Genomic DNA, 27,139 nt, shown 5'->3' with positions numbered 1-27,139 from the left:
AGTTAATAAATATAAAGATCTTTTGTATGCTCAACTACAAAATTCCATAAGTTATAGTAGTTTTTCTAATATATATTTTATTATCGCATATGTACAACGGGCTGGCTTTCAAGAATAGCCTTGAAAAGCATAAGCAACAGAGTAGTTCATCTGTGACTTTTATAATGGACCATAAATGTTTCAGAAGAATGGTCTGGCAAGGAACTTCTTGACTCATTTTTTTTCTGCAGGCTCTGAAAACAAAGAATGTGCATGTATTTAACAATAAACTGTACAGCTTTTGGTTTGAACTCTGGCTTAATTGAAATCAGTGGCAAAATTCCCCTCTTTTTATGATGAACACTGTGGTATAAAATAATTCCCTTCACTGTTATTAATGTACTGCTCTTTCTTCCATCCCCTCTATTCTTTAAATCTGAGTTTTATTTATATGCTGATATTCCTGTAACTGCAAACCTAAAGAGAAAGCCTCTGTTCCCCTATATCCTTTACTTGCCTTTTGCATTTTTCTGCATGATTCCTCTTTGATCTGCCTCTGAATTTAATAATGAAATTTGACTCAATATCCCTCCCACTATATATAGCTCCTGCTACATCATGTTCTGTTACCTATCATCTGACAGTGTAATTCTTGAAATCTGGCCATTTAATTTGGTCCAAGAAAATGTATCATTTAAGAAAAGGGCATGTTCATTTGACTAAGTGAATGCACATTTCTGTTTTCTTACCAAGCATTGGTGTATGGGCAGTTTCTCGTACTCTGTGTGTGTGTGTGAATGTTTACAGAATCCTATCAGCAAAAATGGCATTGGGCAAGAATATTAACTACAATAGCAGCATTCACGGCTCGGTTTCTAAATATGTTATAACGCTGAATATTCTCATTTCCTTTCTGCATTACCTCTGCCTGCTACAGGGCTAGGAAGGCAGCCTCGCAGAATTTCTGAATTCAGATTTCACCTTCCCCTGCCATGGGACAGGAAATGAAACCTCCTGAAGCCTGGGATCTCGGTATGAATGGAGAGCATTGTAGATATGCATCGTATTTCACTCCTCCCTGCTGATACCCGCAATGTCAGTTCTTTCCATCACCGGGGCATGTTTAAAGACAATCGCAATGCCAACCTCTTAACTAAGTCAAAACATTTTATTTTCTGCTTTTCCAGTTTCCTAGAACCCATGATTAATAATGCCTATCAAATTACCTGATCTTCAGGAGAGTCAACAGGACTATTCCTAGGATAAGAACTATGCAGGAGGAATAGGCAATAATGTAGACTGCTTCACCTATAAGGAAAAGACAGAAAGCAGACATGAAACATTTACTTCTTCAGTAATAAGAATCAGATTTGAGATCTGAATTGGAATGCATACATATGTAAGCTAAATTAGCTATCAATTCTGACTTAAGTAATTAAAAGGAGGAAAATAACCTAGCATGCCAATGGTAGGAATAAACTCTTCCTTCACCAGTTGGTGCAAAATCATCTTCAGACTCCTTTTAGTAAATACCAGCTCTGATAGCACTTCATGTGTGTACATGTGTACAACCTTTTACTCTACTTGGGGAACAGCTTGTTACTCAGATTTGTGTTTGGGAATATTCTTCCCATTGATTTTAAGGTGTTAACTTTATTCTGTGTATCAGAGGAGACCTGGCTCTTACCTGCTAGACTTTTCCTTTTTCACATATTATGAAAATTGCAGTGCGCAGCAAAGCTTGATCTAGAATCAAATTAATGTAAAATGGGATCTAACATTGTGTTTCTGGGCCCCGTGCCCATGAAGTTTCCTCTTTCTCTTAGGCTTCTCACCAAAAAGTCACTTAGGCAGCTTATGTGCTCAAAATTCCAACTGTTGAAAAACTGGGAGCTGTTTCAACTTCTGTTTTCCAAATGAGGAGAAACTTATTTTTCCTGGAGGAATGAATCCATCAGTTTTGATCAAATATTCTAAAGGAAATGTTTAAGTTGAGAATGTAACATAAACCCTAAACCTGGGATGGAGAGGCGCAGAGGTTAGATGACTGGACAAGAGGAGTCATATCCAGAGCCATGAGCATAAAACGAGACCTTTCAGTTACTTTCCTGTTGCACTGATTCTGTCATGTTTATACAACTAAATAACTTTTATTTATATAGGAACTCAAATGCAGAGGGCCTTAGCTGTTCCCAAGCTCCTCTACCTTACACAGGCAGTGAAACATTCATTGGGGAAGGGATGGAGTCCCAGCCCCATCACTGAGCCACTTCTCTGGACTGTGAGAAGGCCAAAATCTGGTGTTTGAATCAATTATTGTGTTCCATGTGTTCGTGCATATGTGTGCACAGACCCTAAATGAGACATTTCTGTATACACTACATATAAGCAGCAGATGTATAGTGTACTACAAACACAGGCACTATGGATACTGGAGTGGCTCCAGTAAGAGAGACTGAGTATATATTCTACGATGGAGCAACCAATAGGAAAGAGCTGAGCAGGATGCTGGACCTGCTGGTTTTTATTGCGGGATGATGCTCACTTTTCCTCAAAAAGCTATCTAAATGCCAAGTTTTCCAATAAAAGAAAAACGAAAGCAATGACTGAACTATCACAAGTTGCACAGAATAAACACGCTGCTTAATGCAGCAGGCTACTGAAAGATACTTCATGTGGTGCATTTTTGAAGGAAGGGAGGCAAGGCCTATCATAGTCTCAGTGCAGGACTGCTGGTATCATTAACATGCTAACATGTTATGATGTTAACATGAAAAATAGATCAGCAGTTGTCCCTCTTCTCAAGTTGCAACAATTCTTAAAGACGATGAGTTTTAGGAAAAGATGGTATCTTAGGCTTTTTTTAAAGTTTCTGAATCTTAATTGTACACTCAGTCATTTGTTAAAATTTTCTGCAATTGCAGGAGCAGTTGTAGGGGAAAAAGTTTCCTACTTTTTTTGAAGTGGAAGTTGAGGTGTACAAATTTAAGGCAAATAGAAGTTTCCAAAGTACATCACTTATCTCAAGACTAGGAAAATTATTAGGAGCAACAGTCATGGATGGTCAAAAATGGGCTAATATAATGTCACCAAAACATTGTAATATTTTTCTTTAAAATGTTGGAAAAAGTGTTTCAGTTTGATAAAGCAAAACACTTTGAAATGATCAAATGAAATCAGAATGTTCTGCTTTTTGTCAAAAACTTATAAAATGCTACAGTTTTGATGAAGTAATTTCTGGTAAAAGAGACATTGATTATAACATTTTCACTTCCAGGGGGAACACAAGAGAGATGCTAATGAGATCATGCTAGAAGCCAAGTATTTTCTCCTACCTTCTGAGAAGTAAGGGAATTTGTAAGGTGAGGAGAGGGCACATTTTTGTGGCTAAAGAGCTGATTCTTCATTTTATATATTCTTTGTGGTTTAACTAATTTAATGTGCTTATTCATCTTCCCTTAAAAATGTTGTTGGGGATAGGCAGTTTCTTGCTAGGCAGTCTGCTCTTCTTTAAAAATCAAAAGGTTATTTTGTAGAAATTTTTGCTATTAATCTATATCAAATCAGTTCTTGAAATGTGAAATAGTGCTAGGGAAGTTAAGAAATACAGCTATCAAATCTTGGCTCTGTTCATCCCAAATCTTGTCCATGAAAAGTACCAGAATCCACATTTCAATTCCTGTATTACATAACAGGCTGTATTATCCCATTTTGATCCCTGTATACATGGTATTGACCATCTGAACATGATCTAATAACAAGGTAAGGCTTAAAAAACTCTGCCCTAAACAAACAATAAAAACACCAGCTGGAATTAGGCACGTTTGTAGTTACAGATCAGTAAACAGCCTTAGCTTTCGTGTTGTGTGCCCATTCGTAGTTCACTGGGATCATAGAATTCATAGAATCATTTAGGTTGGAAAAGACCTTTAAGATCATTGAGTTCGACCTGCTCTGGAGAGCAGATAGATCCATCACAAGCATTAAAAGCATGACTAAAAGTTAGAATAATTTCCTATTCTTAGCAGAAGTGGTAAGAAAATGTAGTGTACGTAACGTGCCTATGCCATTACTTTTCTAAGAAACAGCTGTCCCTATTTCAGCATTTCTCTTCAACTGGCTGAGGTGCAGAAGACCAAACCTGGTTTGGGTTCTCTGACTAGTTGGAGAAAGGAATACAAATATCTGCAGGTACCATGGAGAAAGAAAGGCGCAGACAGTGTCTAAGGACTTATAATAGGAGGTGGCTAAAATACAAGATGTTTCCAGCTCTGTCCTGCAGAGAATGAACCAATCAATACAAGTGGAGAGCATTATTCCCATTGCCAGGGAAAGGGCTTTGAGGTGCTGGGAGGGCTGCTCTGTCCTGTGGAGATGGCCTGTAGTCATAAGCTTGTGGACCTTCTCACCTTGGGGCTGGTCTATAGCAGGGCCACTGTGGCTCCATGATGCGTGTCTTGCCCTTCCTAGGATGGGCTGCCAACCTCAGGGACACGATGACTGGGGCTGCGGGTACCACCGAAGCACTAGCTCGAGCTGTCTACATAGACAACGGACATTTCCAGTCATGAGGTTTGGTGGAGGATTGCTGTGGGCTCGGCAGCTGGAACAATTAGTGGGATTACACTCTTTCATATACATAGTGAAATGGCTGTGAATATTCATCGGGCAGATTAATTCCAGTGGGTACTCAGAGGTTTCTTGGCTGCCCACAGCTTGTCACAGGCTTTTTTCTACATTTATAAAATGGTCACATTGACAGTGTTTCGTACCTTACAAATTAAAGTCGCTGGAGTTGAACTAATCTCAGTTCCCGCAGCAGCTGGTATAATTATAGATAAACCCTGCCAATTACTTGTTTATCTAGAGCCTCAGCATGGCAAAACTCCTCAGTAGGAAATATATGATAACTTTACGATTTAAGATGAAATGAGATTAATTTCAATAGTTTTGGGTCAAGCCCAATTTTATTGTATCTCACAAGAACAGGATAAGAGTTCTGTATATCTAGCTTTCTCTTCCAGCCAAAAAAATACCTTAGCTCCAAAGCTCTATGCTGATCAAAGTAAATGCTTATCTTCACACATCAATCACTTTTCAAATTAAAGTGTGGGAAGCAATCTTTTAAATTATGCAGATCTGTAAAATCACGGAGATAATTTGCATAGGATAAAGCCAAAACCAAACTGAAAGTGCATAACTGGGTAGGCAATAACAACATTTTTGCAGTTTGGAGAATTTTTGTTTGATTTATCACTTTTTGATGTTGTTTCCAAAATGACTTAAAGTTCTGGCCCCATCTAAGCTTAAGCAAGTCTCGTTAACTTTTATATGGTCAGGACTCTGCCCATGTCACATCTTGCTAACAGGGTTGTATCAGCCCACAGACGACTGGCTTGGCTGGTACCATCCTAGGCACGTGGCTGAGAGTAAACCCAGACAAGATTTTTACACAATTATGTTATCATATGCTTACACCAAAAGCTGGAATGATGTTCTTCCAAGTATACATGGTTATATTTACTAATATATATGAATATATGGATATATGTTTAAATTTGTTATTTATTGTGAAAGACTGCTTCTATTAAAACCAGTCTTATCCAATTGCATGATTTGCAATGCCACTGAATAGAATGGAGAAATTTTATTGTTTTTTGAACAGTAAGTGTGTTTTTTTAATTATAAAATCAAGAAAAAGTTTAAGAAATCTGGAATTTCTTCTGGGCATCTTCAGCTATAGGTGGTCATTAGTCTGAACTGGTGAAAGACATCCTTTTATCTTTCAATGACAAGCTAACTAAAGGATTCTTCTGAGACTTTGATGTAGGGGCAAGACATTGGCAAACTGTATCTCCTGCTTTTCAAGCAGAAAATAGCCAAGAAGCAAATACCTTCAAATACCTTCACACACACAAAAGGCCATATTTGACAATGTAACTGTTTTGCCTCTGCACCCTGGGATTCTTCTTGGGATTTGATTTCAGTAAAGATAAATATTTTGTAAAGATGATAACTCCCTTTGCAGCCTGAGTAATGCACATTTACTAGCATATGAATCTAAGATACCGAGTTAGATTTTTGGCAGTGGGATTTATGAAACAATTTGCAATATGGTTTTTATCATCAGGTAGATATTCTGAATCAGATTCTTCTCCTTGACCTGGCTTCCTATGAGACATTTATAGCTTAGAGAGTTCCCATCTAGTGTACTTGACAGCTCCAATAGAAGGAATATTTTATTGTATGGTTTAAGCTGGTCAGCATTCTTACTATTTTTCTAAGGCCATCCAAAATTCTGTTAAGAGTTCAAGGACAGGTTTTTGGAAAGTATTCAGACTTCAATGGGAACAGAATTAACTGGGTGCAGGCTGCTTTTAGCAAACATTTATCTGAATCTCTGAGGGAAATGTATAATACATTTTATCCACAGAAAGGGTCTGCAGTTAGAACTAGTCACAGGGGTAAAATATCTCACATTTTACATTTTCTCACTTAGAGCAGGATTTCTTGCATTATAACTTGCATTGTTTAACCACTGGAGTCTCATTCCAGCTAGAGATTCAGGCTCCCTCTGTAGCTGGCAAAGGGAAGCCAACACTTCCAGCAAAGACAGTCTGAAAAGGTGGGATTAATCTTCTTCTGAGGGTCCCTGACTTTCTTCTCTGGCTACACAGAGTACTTGGATGACACACATGATTCTTAAGTAATTTTAATGCTAAAGTTACAGCTGAACGCTTAATTATTCACATACAGGTCTCAGGAATACCATTCCCATGAATCTATTTTTATATGTCCCAGGTTGCCCACTTCAGCAATAGTTGAAGGGTGGAGATTATAGAAGTCCCTTCATTTTGTACTGCACACAGAGCTTGAATTATTTTTCCACTGTTAAAGGTGTTCAGTATGAACAGTTCCGGGAACTAATTCATAGTAATGCCTGGAGTATTGTAATCTGCCCCACAGAAGGTAAAATAGGTCATTCTCATTAGAGTCGATATTTGTGCATTAAGCTCTTTAGTGTTCTCACTGCGTAATTGGGTCTTTCAAAAGGAAATATAAAATTAATATTATTTAAGCCATGGGAAAATTTGTATATTAATTCAATATCCTATAAATTTATGTCACTTAATTTCTTACTGTAAATGCATGGAAATAAAACCAGATGCCGCTCTTCAGCCCGTGGGATATCATGATCTGCAACTGCATGCCCTTCTGTTGCATGAGAAGGTAGTCTGATGGACTGTAATACAAGCCCCTCCTCAGACCACTTACTGTGGCTTCCTAATTGCATTGCTGTAACAACTATGGCACAAAAAGTCAAGAGAGGTAGGAGAGAAGTAGGTGTGACATCAAAGCTAATAATTTGTATTACACATGATGGCTACTCCTCTCTAATGACTGTATGGAGAGTCAGGCTCTGGTGGGCTTAATAGGTTAATTTTCCCAATTATAATATAGTGATTGTGAGACATCTATTTCAAAACTACTTGTCAGAGAAGTTGATTCAGTCTCATTATCTTTGGTTTGTGGTTATATAAGCCAAGCCAAACAAGGAGATTTTTTTCTGCATTATGTTGAATGGGGCAGCAACAGGTAGAGCTCACTTGCCTGAACCCACCCAAAGGAATCAAACCTTTATTCTGGCATACATGGGGGAAATTTCAAGAGTACTTCTCTTAAAATCATGGAGTGGTTTGTCCAGACTCACCATTAATTGAAGAAGAATGGAGCTGTGCTCTGGAAAGCTTTCCTTCTGGCATTTCTGTATTTACCCAATGAAAACCTTTCTTCTTATTAGAAATTTTACCTGAATATTGGAAAGAAAATACCCATTCAAAATATTACTTTAAAATAATAATTTAGGTGAATATTGCTGTTTGGTGCTTTGGTAAGAGTCACAGAATTTATAAAGGCAGCTATTTAAGAATATTGTTTACTGATACTTGATGAACAAAGTGAATGACAGTTCTTCCTTTCACATCTCATTTAAACCTCCCCTGTAGTTTGCCTCACAGGGGACAAGCGTGCTTTAAAAATATCCTTACCTCAAAACAGCTTAAATTCTCTTGTCACATAAACTGTTTTAGAAATAGGCCTACCAAAATAATTGGTCCCACCAAGCCAATATAGAAGGGATCAGAAATGGTTAGTAGTTTAAAGTAATTTCTAAAAGGCAGAGCATATTCTCCAAATGAATTGCTAGACCTCAGTCAGCTCTTCCACAAAGGCCTGTCCTCTTAGTGGGCATGATTTCAGGAATGTATCTGAAAATATGTATCTTCTGTTGAAATTAAAAGTAAAAGGTTTACCTAAGTAGAATAGTTTACAGAGCCAGAGGCTAAACCATACAAGACTATGTATGGTCACTCACATTATGTGCAATGAAGAAGGGGAATGAAAATGATATGACAAAGGCCCACGTTTGCAGCCTGGAACATTGTCTAAATAGCAATGGACCAAATCTCCTTGTAATAGGTTGGTTTTTTTTTTCTGTGAGATTCAAAATTACAACCCAGAGTTAAAGGATGTTAGGAACTTAACTTCTTACTTTCTGTCACTGGCATTTTTGCTTATTCCTGTTGTGACACCGATCCTACATTGGCATTGCTCCACACTGTGCTTCTGTCTCATATAGCACGCAGTTACTCACAGTTCTTGTCTGCAAGACTGAGCCTGCAGCAAGCTTTAAACCTGCCAGTAGAGCCACAAGAGCAAACATTTGTGGCAAGGCAGTGCTGTACCAAGAGTAGGAAGAGGTGATGGTGTAGACATCATTTGTAGGTCTGTTCACACCAGTTCTAGAAGCAAAGATCCATTTTCCTAGCCCTGTGTATTTGCCTATTTAGAAAGACTTTAATGTTAAAAATCATCACCAGCGTAAGAGTGAACGTTATCCAAAGTTCACCCCTAGGCCAGATGGATGAGTCAGCAGGAGGGGCTGGGTGAGGTCTGCAGCAGAGCACTCACTCCATGACTCTGAACTGCCATACAGATAATGGCATTTAACACTGTGCCTTACAATCAAACCCATAACCATCTCTCTCTTCAGTTTAGCTACATTACAACTAGACATCTAGAAAAAATAAAAGCAAGATTCACAAGACTCTGGAAATGTTCTGTAGAGTAGGTGCCAATCCTTTACTCAGCTGAAGGCCCTGGATCCCCAAACTGTTTTTGTTTAACTAGCAGGAATTTGTCGCACCACAGGAGCAAGCAAGCTTCTGTTTTTCAATCCCAATTAGGTTACAGAAGTTACCATCACGAAAAATAAACATTTTATCCTGAGACTGCTTCAGGGAATGGCAAAAGCTCATGAGCAATTATTTGATTATTATGACATGAGGGACATCTTTTTGCTCTGTAGGTAAAGAATAACTAATACAATGATGTTATCACTCATTTGAACCATTAAATACAGCCATAAAACAAGCAAACAAATAAATAACATTCATCAGCAAAATCACTGCCAGTAGTCTCAAACCTAAGTGTGTGATGGTATCACTTTTCCAGGGGAGTTATAAGATTTTTAATCTTTTCTCAGAGTGAATTTTAGTAGTGATTAACTAAGCTTAAGGACAGTGTTTCAGCAACTTGATTTTGATTTCTGGGTAGACTCTGAGTGACAAGAAAAAAATTACACCCTTATCAGCCCACCAGACACTATTTTGGCCACTAAAACTAAAAACCTAGCTAATTCATTCAGTGAAACACATACACACAATTGATACACGTTTTTAAAAGACAGTCCATCAGATGGAACTATGAAATAGTCATTGCTTTTCACTAAAATCTTTAGATACAGTTACATCTCCCAAGCTAGGCTTATATTATAATTTTATAATTATATATATTATGTATTATATATTTTATATATATTATATATAAAATATATAACATAATATATAGTATAATTATATAATAATTTTATAATTACATATAGAAGACGACTGGTATAGGGTAAGATGCACTAACAAATAGTATATGTGAAGAGGATTTATATAGCAGAATAGCTGGTGTGGTAAATCAGAGACATGAGGAGAAGAGGATACTGTGGTCTTTAGTCTGGTCCATGGACTGGATGCCTAGATGTAGCTGGAGCTTTGTAGAGGGGGCAGAGGAACCTTCAGGTTCAGTTTTAGGCTGAAGGACTCGAGGAACCACCCTGTGATGTGACCCACAGCACAATAAGTGGGGGCAAATGGGGCATTTGCTAAATTGCTAGATGTGTGTGAGCTATACTAATATTTAGCTCCCAAGAAGAAAAGAAAACCCAACATAATTTATCATATTATTTGTAAAAACAATGTACCAAAGTACAAAATTAGCTCATCATAGGAAGACTTCTAATCTGAGTAATAATACAGACCCTGGAAATTAATCTTTTATTTTTATTTCAGCAAATTCATGTAATGAGACGTAGTCAATTTTATTCATTTACTGCTAATATAAATAACAGGAAAAAACTGTACTTGCAATTTGTGTTTTGATTTGAGTTAAAAACCCGCAGATATAAACCTTGCTGAGATCAACAGTAGCAAAGATATAGTAAGGATTTGGTGTGTCAACATTTTAATACTCTTTAAAACTGATTATTCTATTCATTAAAATTTTGTGTGTTACTCACGTAACTCACTGAAGCAGGATTTGCTGTGAAGCATGTGATGGAAGAGCTTGCACAAAGATTGCTCTGCAGGAGGCACATTCTGGCAGGTACACTCCACACGCAGCATCGTGCCCCAGTTGCTGATGTAGGCTCCTTTGCAGTCAACATTTGCAGAACAGGGCATGTCATCCTTGATTAAAGTTTCAAGACAATCTTCATCATCGTAGCATTTTTTTGTCACGTGTCTCCAACACTTTGACCAAAAAGCTGTGTATTTTTTCCTGGTGGAAAAAACCCAGAAGTATACCATGACAGTTTAAGAACTCTGTGTTTTCACAAAAAGACATTTAATAATGATCATGAAAAGAGAGTATTTCCAAGGTACCCCTTTAGCCTTAAAAAATCACAATATTCAGTGATATCTGGCCTAAATTCTGCTCTGATTTGCACCGAATTGGTTTGAGTGAAATCTGCAAAATTGTAATTTGAGGAAAAACTTGGTTTTACTGAAAAATTTTTTGAGAAAAAGCAACTGCACTTCTAACCAGCACCTGTGGAGGTTTTCCCAGGGTTCAGCAAAAAATCAGAGTGAATACCAGCAGTCTCGGATCCTTGGAGAAGAAATGCAGCTAGAGGAATTAGACCAGTCATCACAACGAAACCACACTAGGTTCTGTTCTAGTGGGCCAGTTTGCTGGGCAGCATGAAGGAAGAATGAATATTCCACTTATTTTACATAAAATAATCTACACCCAATGCCAATCCCTCCTCCCCCCAAGTGCTAACACAATACAAAATGTCCAAGGCTCAGGAAAAATTAGAAGTAATTCTGTTGAACTTAAAGATTGATAGCGGAGATTAGTTATGAGAAGAATTAACTTTTTTTCCCAGCTCAATAATCTCAAATTATTTCAGTTTGCTAATCTTAGGATATAATAAAATTGGCCTTTAATGCACTATGAATGATAATAGAAAACATCTATTAAAAGTTAACTGAGAAATCTGTAGATATCAATTAGAAACCAATTGATCACCTCCATTAAATGTTAGGGAATGATAAAAGTAAGCTGTTTTACATTGTACATTAATATATTAAAACATCTTTTCCTCAATCATAAAATTAGGTTATTAATTTACCGTTGATATTGTGTAGCTGTTACAAGCAAGTCACATGGAAAAGCATGGGCTGTTACAACACTGACAAGGACATTATTGTAAATATTTTCATTATACAATCAAAGGTTTCAAAGCAGATGCCACCTCTGTGCTAATGGAATTATTTTCATTCACCTCCTGATTTACAGATATGGCTAGTCATGATTCATAGACTAATTTTGGTAATTATATCCACTTACTGTCAGTGCCAGGAAACATTAATGTTCCCAAAATGATGGGTAATTCAGCAAGTCTCCATTATGATATTACATGTGTACACATGCACATGCACAGATATACATCTGTAGCCCAATCCTTCTTGACATAAAAAGGGGCAATTCCCACTGATGTCAGTGTGAATGGCCTGCACAGAACTAAAACCGTCTCTTGGCCTCTGGGTTTGTTGACTGAAGGTTAATTAGAGCGCAACTTCGAGGTAAGATTCAGGCCTAATCCACAAGGGAACTGGTGACTACACTGAAAAACAAAGCGGGCCAATTGATCATCCACAAATGGTGGCAATTATGTAGAACTACTAACACAGACTAATCCTGTCTCATGTTTTCTACAAATAAAGTCAAATCTGACAACTGCATTATTCTCATGAGTTTGGTGATCTGTGCATGTTTCAGGGCAGCTTTTTTCAAATATCGGTATGCTTGAGATGAAAAGAATAAAAAAAAAATTTTGGGCAGGCCAAGTTGGTTGTATGGCCATTGGGTACAAAGGGTCAGACTCTGCAGTAGAAGAAGCAATTACTTAAACCAAACAAACTTTGTCTCGTCCACTGCACATTTTGTGCAAACTGCTAGAAGGCAAAGGTGCAGGCTGGCAGGTGCTATCTGAAGAAAGTGGTAATGAAAATACGCAATGGCATAGTTTGTCCAGCAGAAATGCAGTTAAGCATCATGAAACAGGCTAAGAAAAGCCTGCGCTAGATTCCAGATCTTTCTGGAAATTAAATTTTTCAGTTTACTTGTGGAATTACTTGTGGCATTACCACAGTTGATGCAGACATCTGTGAAGAAGTCAAACACAAGTGATGATACACAGTACAGTGCAGAATATAATTTTGTTGTAGATGAGATATATGACATATATGTAAACGTTGTTTACCAAATCATTATTCAAAAACACATTACTGGGCAAAATCTTTCTTCTACTTACCTGCACAATTCATTCTCTTCACACATGTGGATTACATTCAGACACGATGGGGTTGGAACTGCAGTAACTGCACAGGGCTTGCCATGAAGAAGTTCTTTGGCTCTGTGACAGGATTCATCAGGCTGGGTGCAATCACAAAACGTCATCATTTGGGCAACTTCAAAAGGCATGTTTTGATAGAAGAACCTCATGGCTGTTTGACATTCTTCCATGTTGCATTTCTTATTTACTGAGCAAACTTTAAGGTACAGGGACAACTGTTTGTTACATACTTCATCTTCAACACACTCCTTGTTCATTTCCAAACAGGTTCTGTTTGCTCTGTATGCTAAAAAGAATAACAGTTTTTAAAAGAAAGTAAGAAGAAAACCGTTCTCAAGTGATGATTGTTAGTTGATGATGCCTGCAACATTCCCATTAAAAACAAGTTTGACTCCCAAAAACTCTGGTCCAGCTCTTCCAGCATTGCCCCTTTTAAGCCCATTTTGTGATCTTCATACTTCTCCCTTCCACTGCTTGGCCCTCATAAGCAACCCTCCTGCAAGTTTCTGCCCCTGCCAGATAAATAAGGGGGAAGAAAGTGAAAACTAGCAAGATGGAAACTTCTTCATGGTAACAGTTCCTGGAAGCTAGTGGCTAGCAGGTACCTGAAACCACTGAGAACTCCAGCAAGCAGTCTTGTGCTAGGCTGTGTACTAAGTAAAGGAGAAGAGACTGTAAATGACATTTCTGTGCTTTTAAAGCTAGTTTAGGTATTTCTAGCCTATGCCATACACGTTCCAAAAAGATCTAGGAAATTCTGACTCTAAAATGTTTATGGGATAAGATTTGCCTCTGTAAATTTAACGGGGTCAGGATTGTTTCCTGACATTTTTAGATTCTTACCTACCCAGTAGCTTCACTGAAAATATGTTGGACCTATTGAGTCACTGCTCTTCAGTAATTTGAATGAAAACTATTCATTTTAATCTCAAGATACATTGTACACTATCTGAACACAGAACTAAAGTGAGTTATTAGGATTCATAAGTAAGTTCACACTTACCTTGTTTGGAGAGAGCAGATAAACTCCATTGTAATTTTGTTTCTGTACTAATACTGTCTAGAAAAAAAAAAGGCATAAGTGATAAATAATGTCTTGACTTACTTTTTAACTTTAAAGCATTGGCTGTGTTGATGGCATAGTGCCAGTAGTAGAAATGGACAAGAATCAAATGAATTAACTTGACCAAATAGGACCTGTCAGCTTGTTAACAAACTCTAAGATAATTTTTATGCATATTTATAATTTTGGGGGGTGAAAGCACAGTTTATCAATGGCTGCTGATAACATTCTCCACACAATTATAGATCCTGTGAGTTGAAGAAGAGTTCTTAGAACTGCTCAGCACAGCATAAAATCAGATTTCTTGTGAATAAATGAAGGCCAGAGGCATGAACTAATGATGGGGTCAGCAGTGCACCCAGTTTTCAAGGTCAACTAACTGCTTGTCATGATCTAAAGTCAAGGCAAGCAGACAATTCTTGTTACTAGAAAATTATTGTTATTGGTCTTATATTGTTTCTAGTTATAGTGGCATACTAAAAGGAAATTATTTGGATAAGACTGTATCAAATAAACACATTGAAGGACAATAATATTTGCACTCAGGCTATGATTTTACTATCAAATTACTCATTTGCATCTAAATAAGCTCTTAAAACTGTCCTGTTTCCAATGTTAAACTGCAAATAATTAAGAAAAAAAATTTCACAGACTTACGCACACTACTGTTATGTATGAAAGCATTCAGACTGCTGCAATACCACTAACCTGTGTCGGTGTCCTGATTTTTCTCATTATCAACATCATCATCATCATCATTGTCATTTTCACTAGCTGCTGAAGCCTGGCTCTCTTGAGAGTATTGTAAACAAGCGTTGTTAAATATTCCCTTCCATATTTTAATGCATCTCATCTGAAGTGGTTCTGAGCACTTGCACTCTCCCAGCACAGTTTTTCTCAGTTCTTTCCATGCTGACACACACTCCTGGTTGACCATCGGGAGCCTGCATTTTGCCACATCTGCCTGGCATGCTCGCTGGAAGCTCTTATACACTAAAAAGCAGTAAGGGTCCTCTCGACAGCGTTGTTTTGCAATACTGCAGTCGTTCTCTAATTCTTCTGGGTGTCTTTGGTCTTTGGTGTTTCTGTGTTGCCTAAAACTCAGCTCAGTATCTGATCTTGAGGAAGTTTCCAAATGTTCTGTACAAATAGGTACAGAGATGTAAATCAAATGGAAGATGGAGTATCATCACTGGTCATCTCAAAACAAACTCAGGAAAAGGACAATTTTCTTAATGCAACAAAATGAATGAAACAGCTCTAGTTTCATTCTGAGCTGTAAGTAAATACATAATAATTTCAGAGCCTTGCAGACTAATGAATCTTACTGTGATTCTTAATGTGATTCTTACTGTGAATCTTAATGAATGCTTACTGTGTCCTGATAGCTGTATAATACAGTCTACTTTAACAATTCAGCTGCTGACAGTAATACAAGAAACCCTCACTAAAATCATATCTAAAGGGGTCAATCTCACATAGTTTTAACCACCTACAGATTGGGCATATCGTGGATTATAGTATTAATTGAATACGTAATTTGTAAAGAGAGAATGGCAATTCCAGAAGATGGTTCATTCATTATCTAAACCAGGCATTTAAGTTAGACAGGGATAATTACTCCTGAAAGTATCTACCAACACCATAAAATATCATCTGTAGGTAAAACCTATACTAGTGTAAGTCCATGCAGACTTTTTGCTATACTGGTGAGAAATGTAATCTCAATCAGAAAAAAAATATAAAATTACTTAATTTTGCTAGAAGCAAAAGCAACTGTTCCAGTGACATCAACATCAGGCTTCAGATACCTACTCTTCTTATTTTGGGCACGGAGTAAGAGATCAGAATGTTATTATTTCCTCTGCTATAAAGCCATATATTATACTACTTTACGATGCACACTGGTTGGTGCCAACAGGGAGTGATGGATCAATGCCAGGAACCAACCTCTGGGCTTGCTTTTCAGACTCATTTGCTGACTGATTTTACCTCTCTTATGTCAGCTTTGCTAATTAGTCCAGGAGACCCTGGATCAGAAACTGCAAGCCTTTCATACATCAAGTAATTCCCAGTTACAGATATAGACCTTCTGAAGGGAAAAGAGTTCTTAGAATAATAAACCCCCCCCCTAATAATAAAGGAGCTGGGCCCATTGATCACAACAGAATTTTTAAAAGGATGCATTTTATATATTGTGTACAGCTTTATGAAGGTAGTAACTGTTCCCCACATTCAGTAACCTCTCCTAGATGTATGAAGATACTCCTGTAACACAATGTGACACAAGTGCACAACTGTGTGTCCCCATTCACTCACACTTCCATTCACAAGGTGGCTGGATCTGCCTCTCTACACATAACGTAGATCCAGTGGCACTCAAACCTCCTTGGGCATGGGTAGCTCTCAATGCACATTGTGTTTTCTTTCTTGCTTTCCACTGGACTGAGCAAGAGCTTTAGAAACCATTTGAATTTCTCACATGCATTTTATTGTCTTTGCTTATGTTAAAGCAGATGTGGCATTGCTTTCGTATGCATGTTGGAGTGTGAATATCGTAGAAAAGACAAAACTAAATTTTGGGGAAATTATTAGATCTAAGAAATGTGTGAAGAAACTTGAATCCAGTTAAAATGAAGGTTACAAAAATGTCTATTTCTTTTTGCTCTTTGTAATTAAAATTTTATGTTGTTACCTTTATTAATGCTGCATTGTTTCCCAAGCAAAGTCATGATGCTACAAAAATCACCCATGGTGCAGACACAGTTTTTTTAAATTCTGGGTATTTATCAGCCAGGACCTGGTTAAATCTATTACATCCAATAGCATCTTCTGCCTTGCATCTATTACCTAGAACTCACCGTTAAAATTATGATGTTGTTAATGTTTATGGTTACATAAAACAATTCAGTTGAAGCACAAAAATAATGGTTTTTTTCCAAGAGAAGATGGTTTGAAGTTAGCTTTGTTTGAAAACTTGTCATAATTTACAAATTTTAAATAATATTTAGAGTGATATAATAAAGTTGTGGGTACGATATTGCCGCCTTTTATTTGATCTGACCCATTGCCAGAATGTCTATTCTCATTTCCAAAGTACACAAACCCTTGAACCCTTACCTTTTATTCTAGGTAGATGAGACACAGAGACCAAACTAAAAAGATGCACAGGAGCTGAGGGGCACATTCTGGACTGAGGCACTGAGACACTCATCTTGTTCCTGTGTAGAAATTTGGTTGCTGGTACAGGAACAGGAACTCACAGTGTGGGCCAGGTGAAGGTACTGCCATGTAACAGAGTAAGAGAAAGGGACGAAGGAGGGCAGGCACAGCCCCATGGTAATGGTGATGCTAACCCCATGCTGAGAGTTGTCATCTCTGCTTCAGATCCCTCATGTGAGGACTGCACGAGCCTACAAATGTCTGGCTGTTTGGATATACCCTCGGACTGCTACCTTAAAGAGCAACTTCACTGCCTAAGTTTTGCAATGACAACAAATCTGAAGGAGTTCAAGAATATTCTGATTCTTAAGTTTTTGTATAATAACAGTAAAAGAGAAGTTAAAGTAAAATGCAGAATCCTTAGTTTGTCTGTCCAGTTTCAAGCCTGTTGCTTGCACGTGCACTTGGACTCAATGACCCACTCACACAGGCTGTCAGGTCGTGTTTTCCTTGTATGTGTAGTAAAAATAAAGAAAGCGTACTAGTTTGTAAATCTACGAAGGTATATCAATCAGCCCTCTACTTTATGGACTAAAAGATTTCCAACGTATTTCATTATGTATTATTGCTTAGGAAAGTTAGAAGTTACTTAAGAAAGTTACATAAGCAGCAGTTTAATACCATTTAAGAAAGTTTTATTTTGTGAAAGCCATGGTCTGCCTTGACAAAACAGGTATGCAGGCCCCCAAACCAGCACATTTCCTCTCTTCATAGATATTAAGTATCTCACAATATATAAGATAAGGAGTATGTGGCTCACAAGATCCAGGCTGGTCATGAGGCAGCATGAGGATCATATTTTAATCTGCTAAGCGCTTATGCTATTGTCTCTGCCCTGCCCACGGTGATGTCTGGCTTCCTGCCCTGCTGCTTCCCTGGTGACTAGTGTGGAGCAGCAGAGACCATGTAGTAAAAGTGCAAAGCTAGCAGCTGTGTGTCAAGCTTTAATGTGATTAGAGTTTTAGTGTTATTTATATGTTATTTATATGTTATTTATATATATGTTATTTAAATAGTAGCAGAAGGCATTCCAGGTGAAGACCTGTAGGAGGAAACAGGGCATTTTGCCTGTACCTGAAGAAATGAGTTACCAGCTATTCCAGAGCGCGCATCTCTACCCCGCCACCCCAAAATCCTTTTTCAAACAGTGTCTGTGTTGCCCTTTCTCTAGTTGCTGTTGCTGACTATGGAGGGTTTGAGGATGTATTAAAACATGCACTGCTACAGGGGATGTCGCAGCCCAGCAAGAGCTGCAGTCCCCAGCCTCTGCTCCCACTTCACCTCTTGTATCAGCAAAGGCGGAGGTGATGGTGGCTGGGCTTGCCTGTACCTCTCCAACTCCATCTCAACTTACCTTTAGAAGTAGCGCATGACCCTGACCCTTAGCCCTCACATTTCTTTCTTTCTCCAGTAGCCAAGCAGTTCAGGAGATCTACTGAAGGCCAGAGGCATACAACACTCTCTGACCATAAGAGCAGGGTGGGAAATATATTATGATATGGGAACTATGGAGGCTTATGGAGGTGGGTGGGTGGATATTCTACTCCATATTTTATCAAGTGAGTAAGGGATAATAAAAGCATTGCAGGAGACAGTTTCAGGAGGACAAATTCCAGGGGTAGAAAAAGAGCAAGAAAGGAAATGAGGGGCTTGTGTAAAAGTTAGCTAATTTACAAAATTTGTGACTGTCTTCTTCAGGTTACTGAGGACACTTCAAGGGTGGAGGTGAGCAGAGGTAGGGCAATAAGAAACACAAATCCCGGTATATTTTATGCAGATCCCCAGCTATGTGAGTTGTGGTGAGGGGTCAGGAGCAGGGGCTGTGCCCAGGGTGGCCCTGTGTGCTGTGCGTGCTCCACGGTGAATCACAGCGGCTGACAGCCCGGGGCTGGGAGGCAGGCTGTGGGGCTACGAACATACACAAGGCACAGACAGAATCAGGAAGCACATCAGATTTATGGCGTTCCCTTGCCTGGCCTCTTGAAAGCTGTATAGAAACAACCTGTTATCAGTATTGGTCTGTTTGTACACTGTGTTGATTCAGCTGTGATGAACAGCAGCAAATATTTTATTGCTGGTTTTCAATTACTGTTGTTTTACCATTGATTAAGTATATGTAATATATTTTAGCCTATACATATGCTTCCAAGGCATTTACAAAAAATGATCCCTGACCTAACGCTTAGCAGCCATTATTCATAAATTGATTTATTTGTATGTACTATAATTTATGTACATGAGACCACTGATAGAAGCATGACAGAGTAGAAAGTGGCACTTCCAGAGTGATAATTTCTGTTCGGGCACAGTCAGCTCTTCAGTCATCTCAGAGGGAATTGCACCTGCAGACTGCTGAGGAAAGTACTGGGTTTTCCCCTCCAGGGCTGGTGAGACCCCATGTCCAGTGCTGGATGCCTGAGGATGAGAGGGACATGGACATAGGGGAGCGGCTCCTGCAAAGTGCCACGGATGTGATTAATGGGCCAGAGCATCTGTTCTACAATGAAAGGCTGAGAGAGCTGGGGTTGTTTAGCCTGGAGGAGAGAAGGCTCAGGGGCGGTCCAGCACACATAACCCGTGTGTATAAATGCCTGATGGGAGGGGAGTGCATAAGGCAGGGACAGGCTCCTTAGTGGTACCCAGTGACAGGACAAGAGGAACAAACTGGAAAAAAAGAAGTTCCACTTGAACGCCAGAAAAAACTTCTCTAGTATGATGGTGGCCTAACAGCAGAAGAGGTTGCTCAGAGGGGTTTTGGTGCCTCCATCATTGGATATATCCAAAATCCAACTGGGCACAGCCCTGGGAGACAGCCCGCAGTTTACCCTGCCTGAGCAGGGGGATTGGACTGGGTCTCCAGAGGTCCCTTCCAACCTCAAAGAAACTGTTATTCTAAGAAAAATAAACTTCCAAATCTAATTAAAAATATGATTTCTTAATATATAGGTGATCTTGAGGGGTTTTTTTTTGGTTTGGTGGGTTTTTTTGTTGTTTGATGGGGGTTTGTTTGTCTGTTTGTTTTTTAACCCAGATGTTTCTAGTTCTGAAAAATTAAGAAAATATATACTCGCAGTTAAATTAGAGCTCAGAAATTTCTGTTGTTTTCAGTGAAATAAAGGAAGAAAAAACCCCAGAAAATCCCGAACTTTAAAATATTCATTGTGCAGTGCTGAAACTTTTTTGACATTTTCAAAGTGAAAAGTTCTGATTCCATCAAAATGAAACAGTCTTTTCCATTCTGGCCTGCAAGCTAACTCATAGATATTTTCAACCACCCTCCCTGCCCCCCTCCGCTCCCCCCCCCCCCCCCCCCGCCGTATCTTGACACAAAACAGGAAGTGGAAGAAGGATTGGACTCAGAGGACTCTAAAAATGCTGCTCTAGTAGTAGAGGAGCAGTGATGGACAGTTTGACAGAGAAAGGAGTGACTTAGGCTGTCATCTGGAGGGTGTTACCAGACCTGCTCTGAGGAACAGAAGATGGAGGTCTTGATAACGCACACATTTAGCTTGGACGTTGCAGCCCAAGGGAGTGAGTTATTGAACTTACATCACAGAGTAGGAGCGTAATTATATTTTGTAGACAGGTTTTTAATAAAGAAACTATCAAAAGGAATATTTGCCCATTGCCTATTGCCTTCAACTAACACATTTGTGCTCAGCACTGAAGGGCCTTTCTGTTCCTACAGCTCATCTATGAAGTTTTTAGTCTTGCACATGCAGAGTACTCCTGACGGACAGCATAACATCACTCTTAGTAAAAATGCTGCTGTTAGGTTTTCTGTCACTGTTTCTGTGAGCTCCCTGAGAGGTACCATCAGCTGTCTGACTGTGGGTTTACACCCTCTGGGTCACAGCATCTAATCAGCACATTTAGAATAATTTGTCCTAGACCCAACACAGTATCTGAGTGCCTTGCAATGCTGGAGGGTCCTTGCCAAAAGCTATCATCCTAAGGAAATATACAGACGCAGAACCAAACAAGCCATCGCAAGAATTTATTTTCTGAAGGTTTCTCTGGTCCAGTTACAAGTACCATTAATATCAGTGAATAACCACAGAGGACAATAAGCGAGGGAAATGGCATGTTATGGGACAATGCAATAAATCCAAAGGGGAGACCACAGAAGTCATCATGCTGGCTACAGGGTGTGACGCAGAACAGGCTACAGTACAAATCCTGATCTTTATGTCAAGTAGCCTCAGTGCTAACGCCTTTGTGAATGATGTGAGAGAAGCAAATTCTATTTCTGATTTGGGGAGGAGGTTTGGTTCTAGAAACCTCATCTTTAGGTCACTGTCTTGAGCCTGAAAGTATTACATATTCAAATACTTTTTTTCAAACAGCAGCCATATCTTTTGAAACTGTTCCACTTCACATAAATATTTTAAAATGCAATAGAACATGAGCTGAAACCCAGTTCCTTTGGGGGCAGTTGTAACCATTAGGTTATCATGTATTTTTCATTTACTCTGTCTGTTCTTAAAAGTATTCTTAAAGTTCTTAAAAGTATCTGCAAAGCAGATACACATCTTGAACAGGACACACTAAGAAGGACTCCTCAGAGAATTTTCTGCTCTAATTATTTTAAATACTGCTCTTGTGACTTGGGATGCTTGGGTTCCAATCTCTGCAACAAATCAGACAGAGGCCTTCAGGTAGTTCACACTGCAGGTGAACATTCTATCAATGGGTTATTGACCACAAAGTCAGGCAGTATCTTCTGCTGCCTGGCTTCCAACACAGACCAAACATCAAACTGGGTCCTGGCATCAAGACAGGCAGAGGGACTTTTACTTTATCAACCTGCTGCAGCTGAGGCTCAGAACAGATTATGGCATCAGGACCATGACATGGCTGGGTTTGTTTAAACGAAGTCAATATAAAGAGAAGGGAGGTTTCCATGGAGATATAGATACCTCTGATTCCCACTGACAGAGAACCTGCCTTATGGAATTAAGTTGTTAGAAATGGCAGCTATGTACCTAAATAACCTTGGCTGCATCTATGAACAGGACCAAGGCATGGACTAGGCTAATGGCAAGTGACTGTGTCTATACTGCTGCATTTTTTACATGGTGTGTGGTCTGGACCAAGCCTGTGAAGGTGGCGTGGGCCTGGAGTCACCCCCAAAAGGCAGTTTTGTGCAGCCAGCATGGAGGTAAGACAATTCAGTTATATGGATTAATGCTGCCCCATGACAGTTGATCTCAGGGACAGAAAATAGTCTGTCCATTTATATACTACTGATGTAGCCTTGACAGATCAATTGATCAATTGATCAGTCAACAAAGGATTCATTACTAGCTTGGTCTATTGACACCACCCCACTGCACTGCCACTCTTCTCCCTTTCATATTCACAGCACCTGGCAACTCGGTAATTAACAGCAAGGTCTTGGAGGGATCTAAAGAAAGAGAGAAATGGTGACCGATACCCAAGCTTTGTTCAAGAATTTAACTGGCCTTCAGAGAAAGGAGCATTTTCACCTGAATGACAACAGAGATTAGGATGAGTTTCAGGTAAAACTTACAACATCTGGTCTTCCCCCACTTAAAACATACCTTACTTGGAAATGATGCACAAAGCATTGGAAGCGGAATAAACAGAGACAGAGATTGATTTCCTGCTTTCATTTATGTGAGAATGTGAGAATTCAAGGAGGCTTAGTCACATCATAACCCACACTTTATTGTACCATCACTCCCTGCAAGTGAATCACTCTGACGTGTAGGTACTATTCACTGAATAAATACAGTGTGCCTCCCTATAATGCAGCTTTCTTTGAGGCATGCTTAATTTGATTTGTTTCTTATTCTAATACAATATTTTAAAATTACTCTAAGTTTTTACTACGTAGTTTTGGGTATCATTCGAGATCATAGGATCATAGAATCATAGAATTGTTTGTGTTGGAAGGGATATTAAAGATCATCTAGTTCCAAACCCCCTGCCATGGGCAGGGACACCTTCCACTAGACCAGGTTGCTCAAAGCTCCATCCAGCCTGGCCTCGAACACTTCCAGGTAGGGGGCAGATCAACTCCTCTAGGTTATGGAAAACAAGGTTGGAAATTCTTTCCAGCTGCATGCTGTCTTTGTTTAACAGGATCCCACAAAAACATAATTTCTGCTGAATTCAGACTTCTGAGTTGATTCAGACTGACTTTGTTCATAGTTCAAAAATTTCTTTTATCAACTTACTGAAGAGACAGTGTGACTGCTACTGAGAATAGTATTGGCCCTTGTCAAGGATTTCAGAAGTTGACTGTCTTTTGCCAACATTTTCTCTTTGAACTCTCCATGACTTAGTTCAGTTACCACAGCAATATTATGATAAATTCTGAATATGCAAACATTCAGACACTCAAAATAAAGCTGCATACAGCATACAGAATTACCTGAAATATTGCAGACATCTTCAACAACATTCCAGACACTCTGACATCCGTTTGCAGCATTTATACATTGCTCCCTCAAGTGCAGACAGTCAGTAGTCTGGCCAGTAGATATACTTGTGAAGTACATGAACAACACTGTAAAAACAGAATATAACAACTATTTAATACAACAGATATTGTACTGACCTTTTTCATTTACACTTAGATTATAACAATATAATTTACTATGGTTTATCTATAGATTCAAATTTTCTACCAAGTTACTTTTTAACAGAATAAAACATTTCCTCGGTTTCATAACTGGAAAATTAAATTTTAATTTTAAATTTTCAGAGTTGCAGTATGGCATATTTTGTATTGTTTTTACCCCAGTCTTATAACATCAACCATAGCTATATATGACATCAGTCCATAGATATATAGAAATGACTGCAGTTCTAAGATCCGCAATAAATTACAAAAAGGAAGACACTATAAAATTCAGAGGAAACAGCATTTTATTTGGACTGCAATTTCATCAAGCTAGACACTACACAGGAATTCCTAGGAATACACCATGTGAAAGATATTTGACAGCTACACAACTGTTAGATAATAAATATGATTTTATTTCTTAATACAGTACTCTTAAGCCTCTTCAGTTTTGCTTCACAGATGCATCATTTTGTGAAAGCAACCCCCACATTTATGTCTTTACCTGCTTCCCTGAGCGCACTGAACCTAATGGCCATGTTAATTGCATACAAAAGTTCTGAAACTGAAGACTGATATGGAGGTTTTAAAGTAAGGAATTTTAAATCAGCATCACCTCTGGTTTATCAGTAGAAAATTTAATTGCCCTGCTAAGACAAACCATTTGGGGTTTAGCTTTTTCATCAGCATTCCCATGGTAACACAGCCTCCAATTTGTAACCATGTGTCTTAATTTTCTATAAAATTAAGTTTCAGACACTGATTTCAGGCCTTATCAAACTAGCTGCTGAACATCTGATGGGAGTGTTTTCTTTAGGTATTGAAGGACACAGAATCTCCCAGGCCAAGTCTCCTTTTTTCCTTTATGTTCATGTAAGTTCATATGGCATTTGAGGAATTTCCATCACTGCTTAATTCTTTAAACATCATTTGCAAGAGGCATGGAATATTTCCCCAGGACTTTTCCAGACCCCATCTAGAGAAATGAAATGTTTCAAATTATACCTTTGAGAAAACAGAAATTATTTATCAAATATCACTTTTAATAATCCTAGAGAGCCACTACTGTTTGGAGGTGATGCCATCCCTTCTGGAAATCATGCTTACCTGTGATATAATAGTGCTACCATAGGGAACAGTTTCTGGATGCATGTTGGTAAAGGTGAAGCAACATTTAATACTTTATAACTGACAGGTGCAATAGCATCTAGTGTGCCTACGAGACTCAGGAGAGGCCACATGTGCTTACTCTAGCTGGTGCTAATCCTTCACCACTTGCACATATTGCTGCCAGTTCTCAGATCTGTGCAGGGATGGCTGCGATTTCAGTGATTTCCAGCCTGAAACACCCTTAGGCCGTGTCTGCCGGTCAGCCTGGAAGACCTGGAAGTAGAAATGGCTCCTGCCACTTGACATTGGGGAATGCGCAGCTGGCCCATCCATAGGGACAATTTTGGCTCATTATTTTAGTCCCAAGACTGTCTCCAAAAGTTCTTTCTAACTGTGAAATTGCTTACTATTTATTCAGATGACAAGGGAAAAAAAAAAAGTTTTCAAATACTTTATGAGTGAAAATTAATGTATATATATATAGAAAATTACAAACCCAGGATCTTTTTAAGAAAAGGTATTTTGCTGTATGACCATTTACCTGTTTTGTAGGTACTAACACAATGGAAGATTTACACATTTGATTAGGATCCGTGCTACTAAGAGTCTGTGCTGTCGTCCCCTCCCGTATGTCCCCCCATTAAGACAGCTATTGAGAACCACTGACTGAAAACTAGTAAAGTAAATTGATTGATAAGACAATTAGCAGTTCCTGCTCCTTTGTAAGGATTATGTCAGAGCATGTTTATTTCTAACCCACCTGGAAACTGTGCCCACAAAAAGGAGGATATGCTTTTACAAAGTAAAGAGCTGAGTGGCATAATCTGTGATTGAAGCTAATTCAGTCTAAGAAAGGATTTCTCTACATCTACATATTATGGATGGGTCTTCTGTTTTCTCAGCAAGACATGGGGGCATACTGTCACAAGCATACATGAAACAAACTGGCCTATATGATTTTAGAATCCAGTGCACTGTAGCTTTTGTAATTGCTTAAACTGACCGTTACTACTTTAGCCATTCACTTTAGCTATTTGCTCTAGTGTATGGAGTATTAAGCAACTATTTTCTACTTAGAAGAGTTCAGGCCACTGAAGAGTTAGTTTGTAGCTAAAACTTTTAAAGACATCCATTTTGACATGAAGACACATAAATTTAGATTTCTACAGGAGTCTGTATTTTTGCGCAAGTGTCTACTGAGTCACTGGGTAGGTGTAAGATTCCCGGTTCTGGAGAATTTGGTGTCTAAAATGGAAAGAAACAAAGGACATTTCAGCATCTTCATTTTGCAGATTGGAAACTGAGGAACAGAGAAATTGCAGTCTCTCCCAAGATTTCAGAATTATTGCCTGGCAGATAATACTGAATCATGGGAAACGAAGCTGTGGTTGCTATCCAACAGCCAGAGCAGCAAGACAGCTAGCTCCAAAGGGGAAAGGCAAACTGTAGTCGAATATAGTTGAAAAGTGATAAAGAACAGCTTTGTTCTAACAAAACCTAGGGCAGAACTACCTGCAGCGGGAGATGAGTTTAGAGTAGCGGGGTGTTAAAAAGCGAGGCAGCACATCTACAAAATGTAGAGAGGGGAAAAGGAGAATAAAGGAAATTAAAATATACTCGTCTTATTGTATTCTTTCCCACGAAATCCTTCTACAGCACATTTGTTTATTTTCCCTTTTCCTCTGTTCGGACCCGAAGGGAAATGTCAATGGCCCCCGGTGTGGCGCTGCCGCCACCGACCGCTTCCCACTTAGCAAACAGGTGGCTGTTTATTTAGACCAGGCATCCCGCCCGAGGGTCTCCTCGCCGACCCAGCTTCTCACCGCCGGGGGTCCTGCTGCCCTGCCTTACCTCCCTGCCTTACCTCCCTGCCTGCCCTACCTCCTGCCCTACCTCCTGCCCTACCTCCCTGCCCTACCTCCTGCCCTACCTCCCTGCAGACACGCTGCCCGCAGCCGGGCTGCAGGGCCCGGGGGGCGTCGCACCGCGGTAGGACCCCCCGGCAGGTACCTGTCCGCCCCCGCCCGGAGGCGCCCCGGCGGAAGGAGCAAGGGGTGCAGCTGTCCGGGAGGCCCACGGAGAGGGGAGGCCGGGAGGCGCGGGGCGCCGCCGGCGTCCCGGCGAGGCTAGGGGCTGCCTCCCTCCCCGCCTCCCCCGGCACTTACCGAGGCCGAGGAGCGCGGCCATGGCCGGCGGCGGGCGG

General features: G+C 39.4%; 1 protein-coding gene across 1 annotated transcript; it reads right to left on the bottom strand.

Moving 5' to 3' along the window:
* Positions 1-146: 146 nt before the first annotated feature.
* GFRAL (GDNF family receptor alpha like) lies at positions 147-27,136 on the bottom strand. The gene is given in 12 exon segments (XM_055810754.1): positions 147-217; positions 220-233; positions 1,206-1,287; positions 7,691-7,789; positions 10,607-10,866; positions 12,908-13,235; positions 13,953-14,009; positions 14,721-15,152; positions 16,708-16,783; positions 16,786-16,862; positions 23,635-23,769; positions 27,102-27,136. Coding segments are annotated over 12 exon segments (1,653 nt in total). The 5' UTR covers positions 27,124-27,136.
* Between the last annotated feature and the right edge of the window lie 3 nt (positions 27,137-27,139).

Source organism: Falco peregrinus, chromosome 7 (assembly GCF_023634155.1).
Source record: "Falco peregrinus isolate bFalPer1 chromosome 7, bFalPer1.pri, whole genome shotgun sequence".
NCBI classification, from domain to species: Eukaryota; Metazoa; Chordata; class Aves; order Falconiformes; family Falconidae; genus Falco; species Falco peregrinus.
The sequence above is the reverse complement of the archived record's forward strand: the minus strand, read 5'-3'. Positions and strand labels throughout refer to the sequence as shown.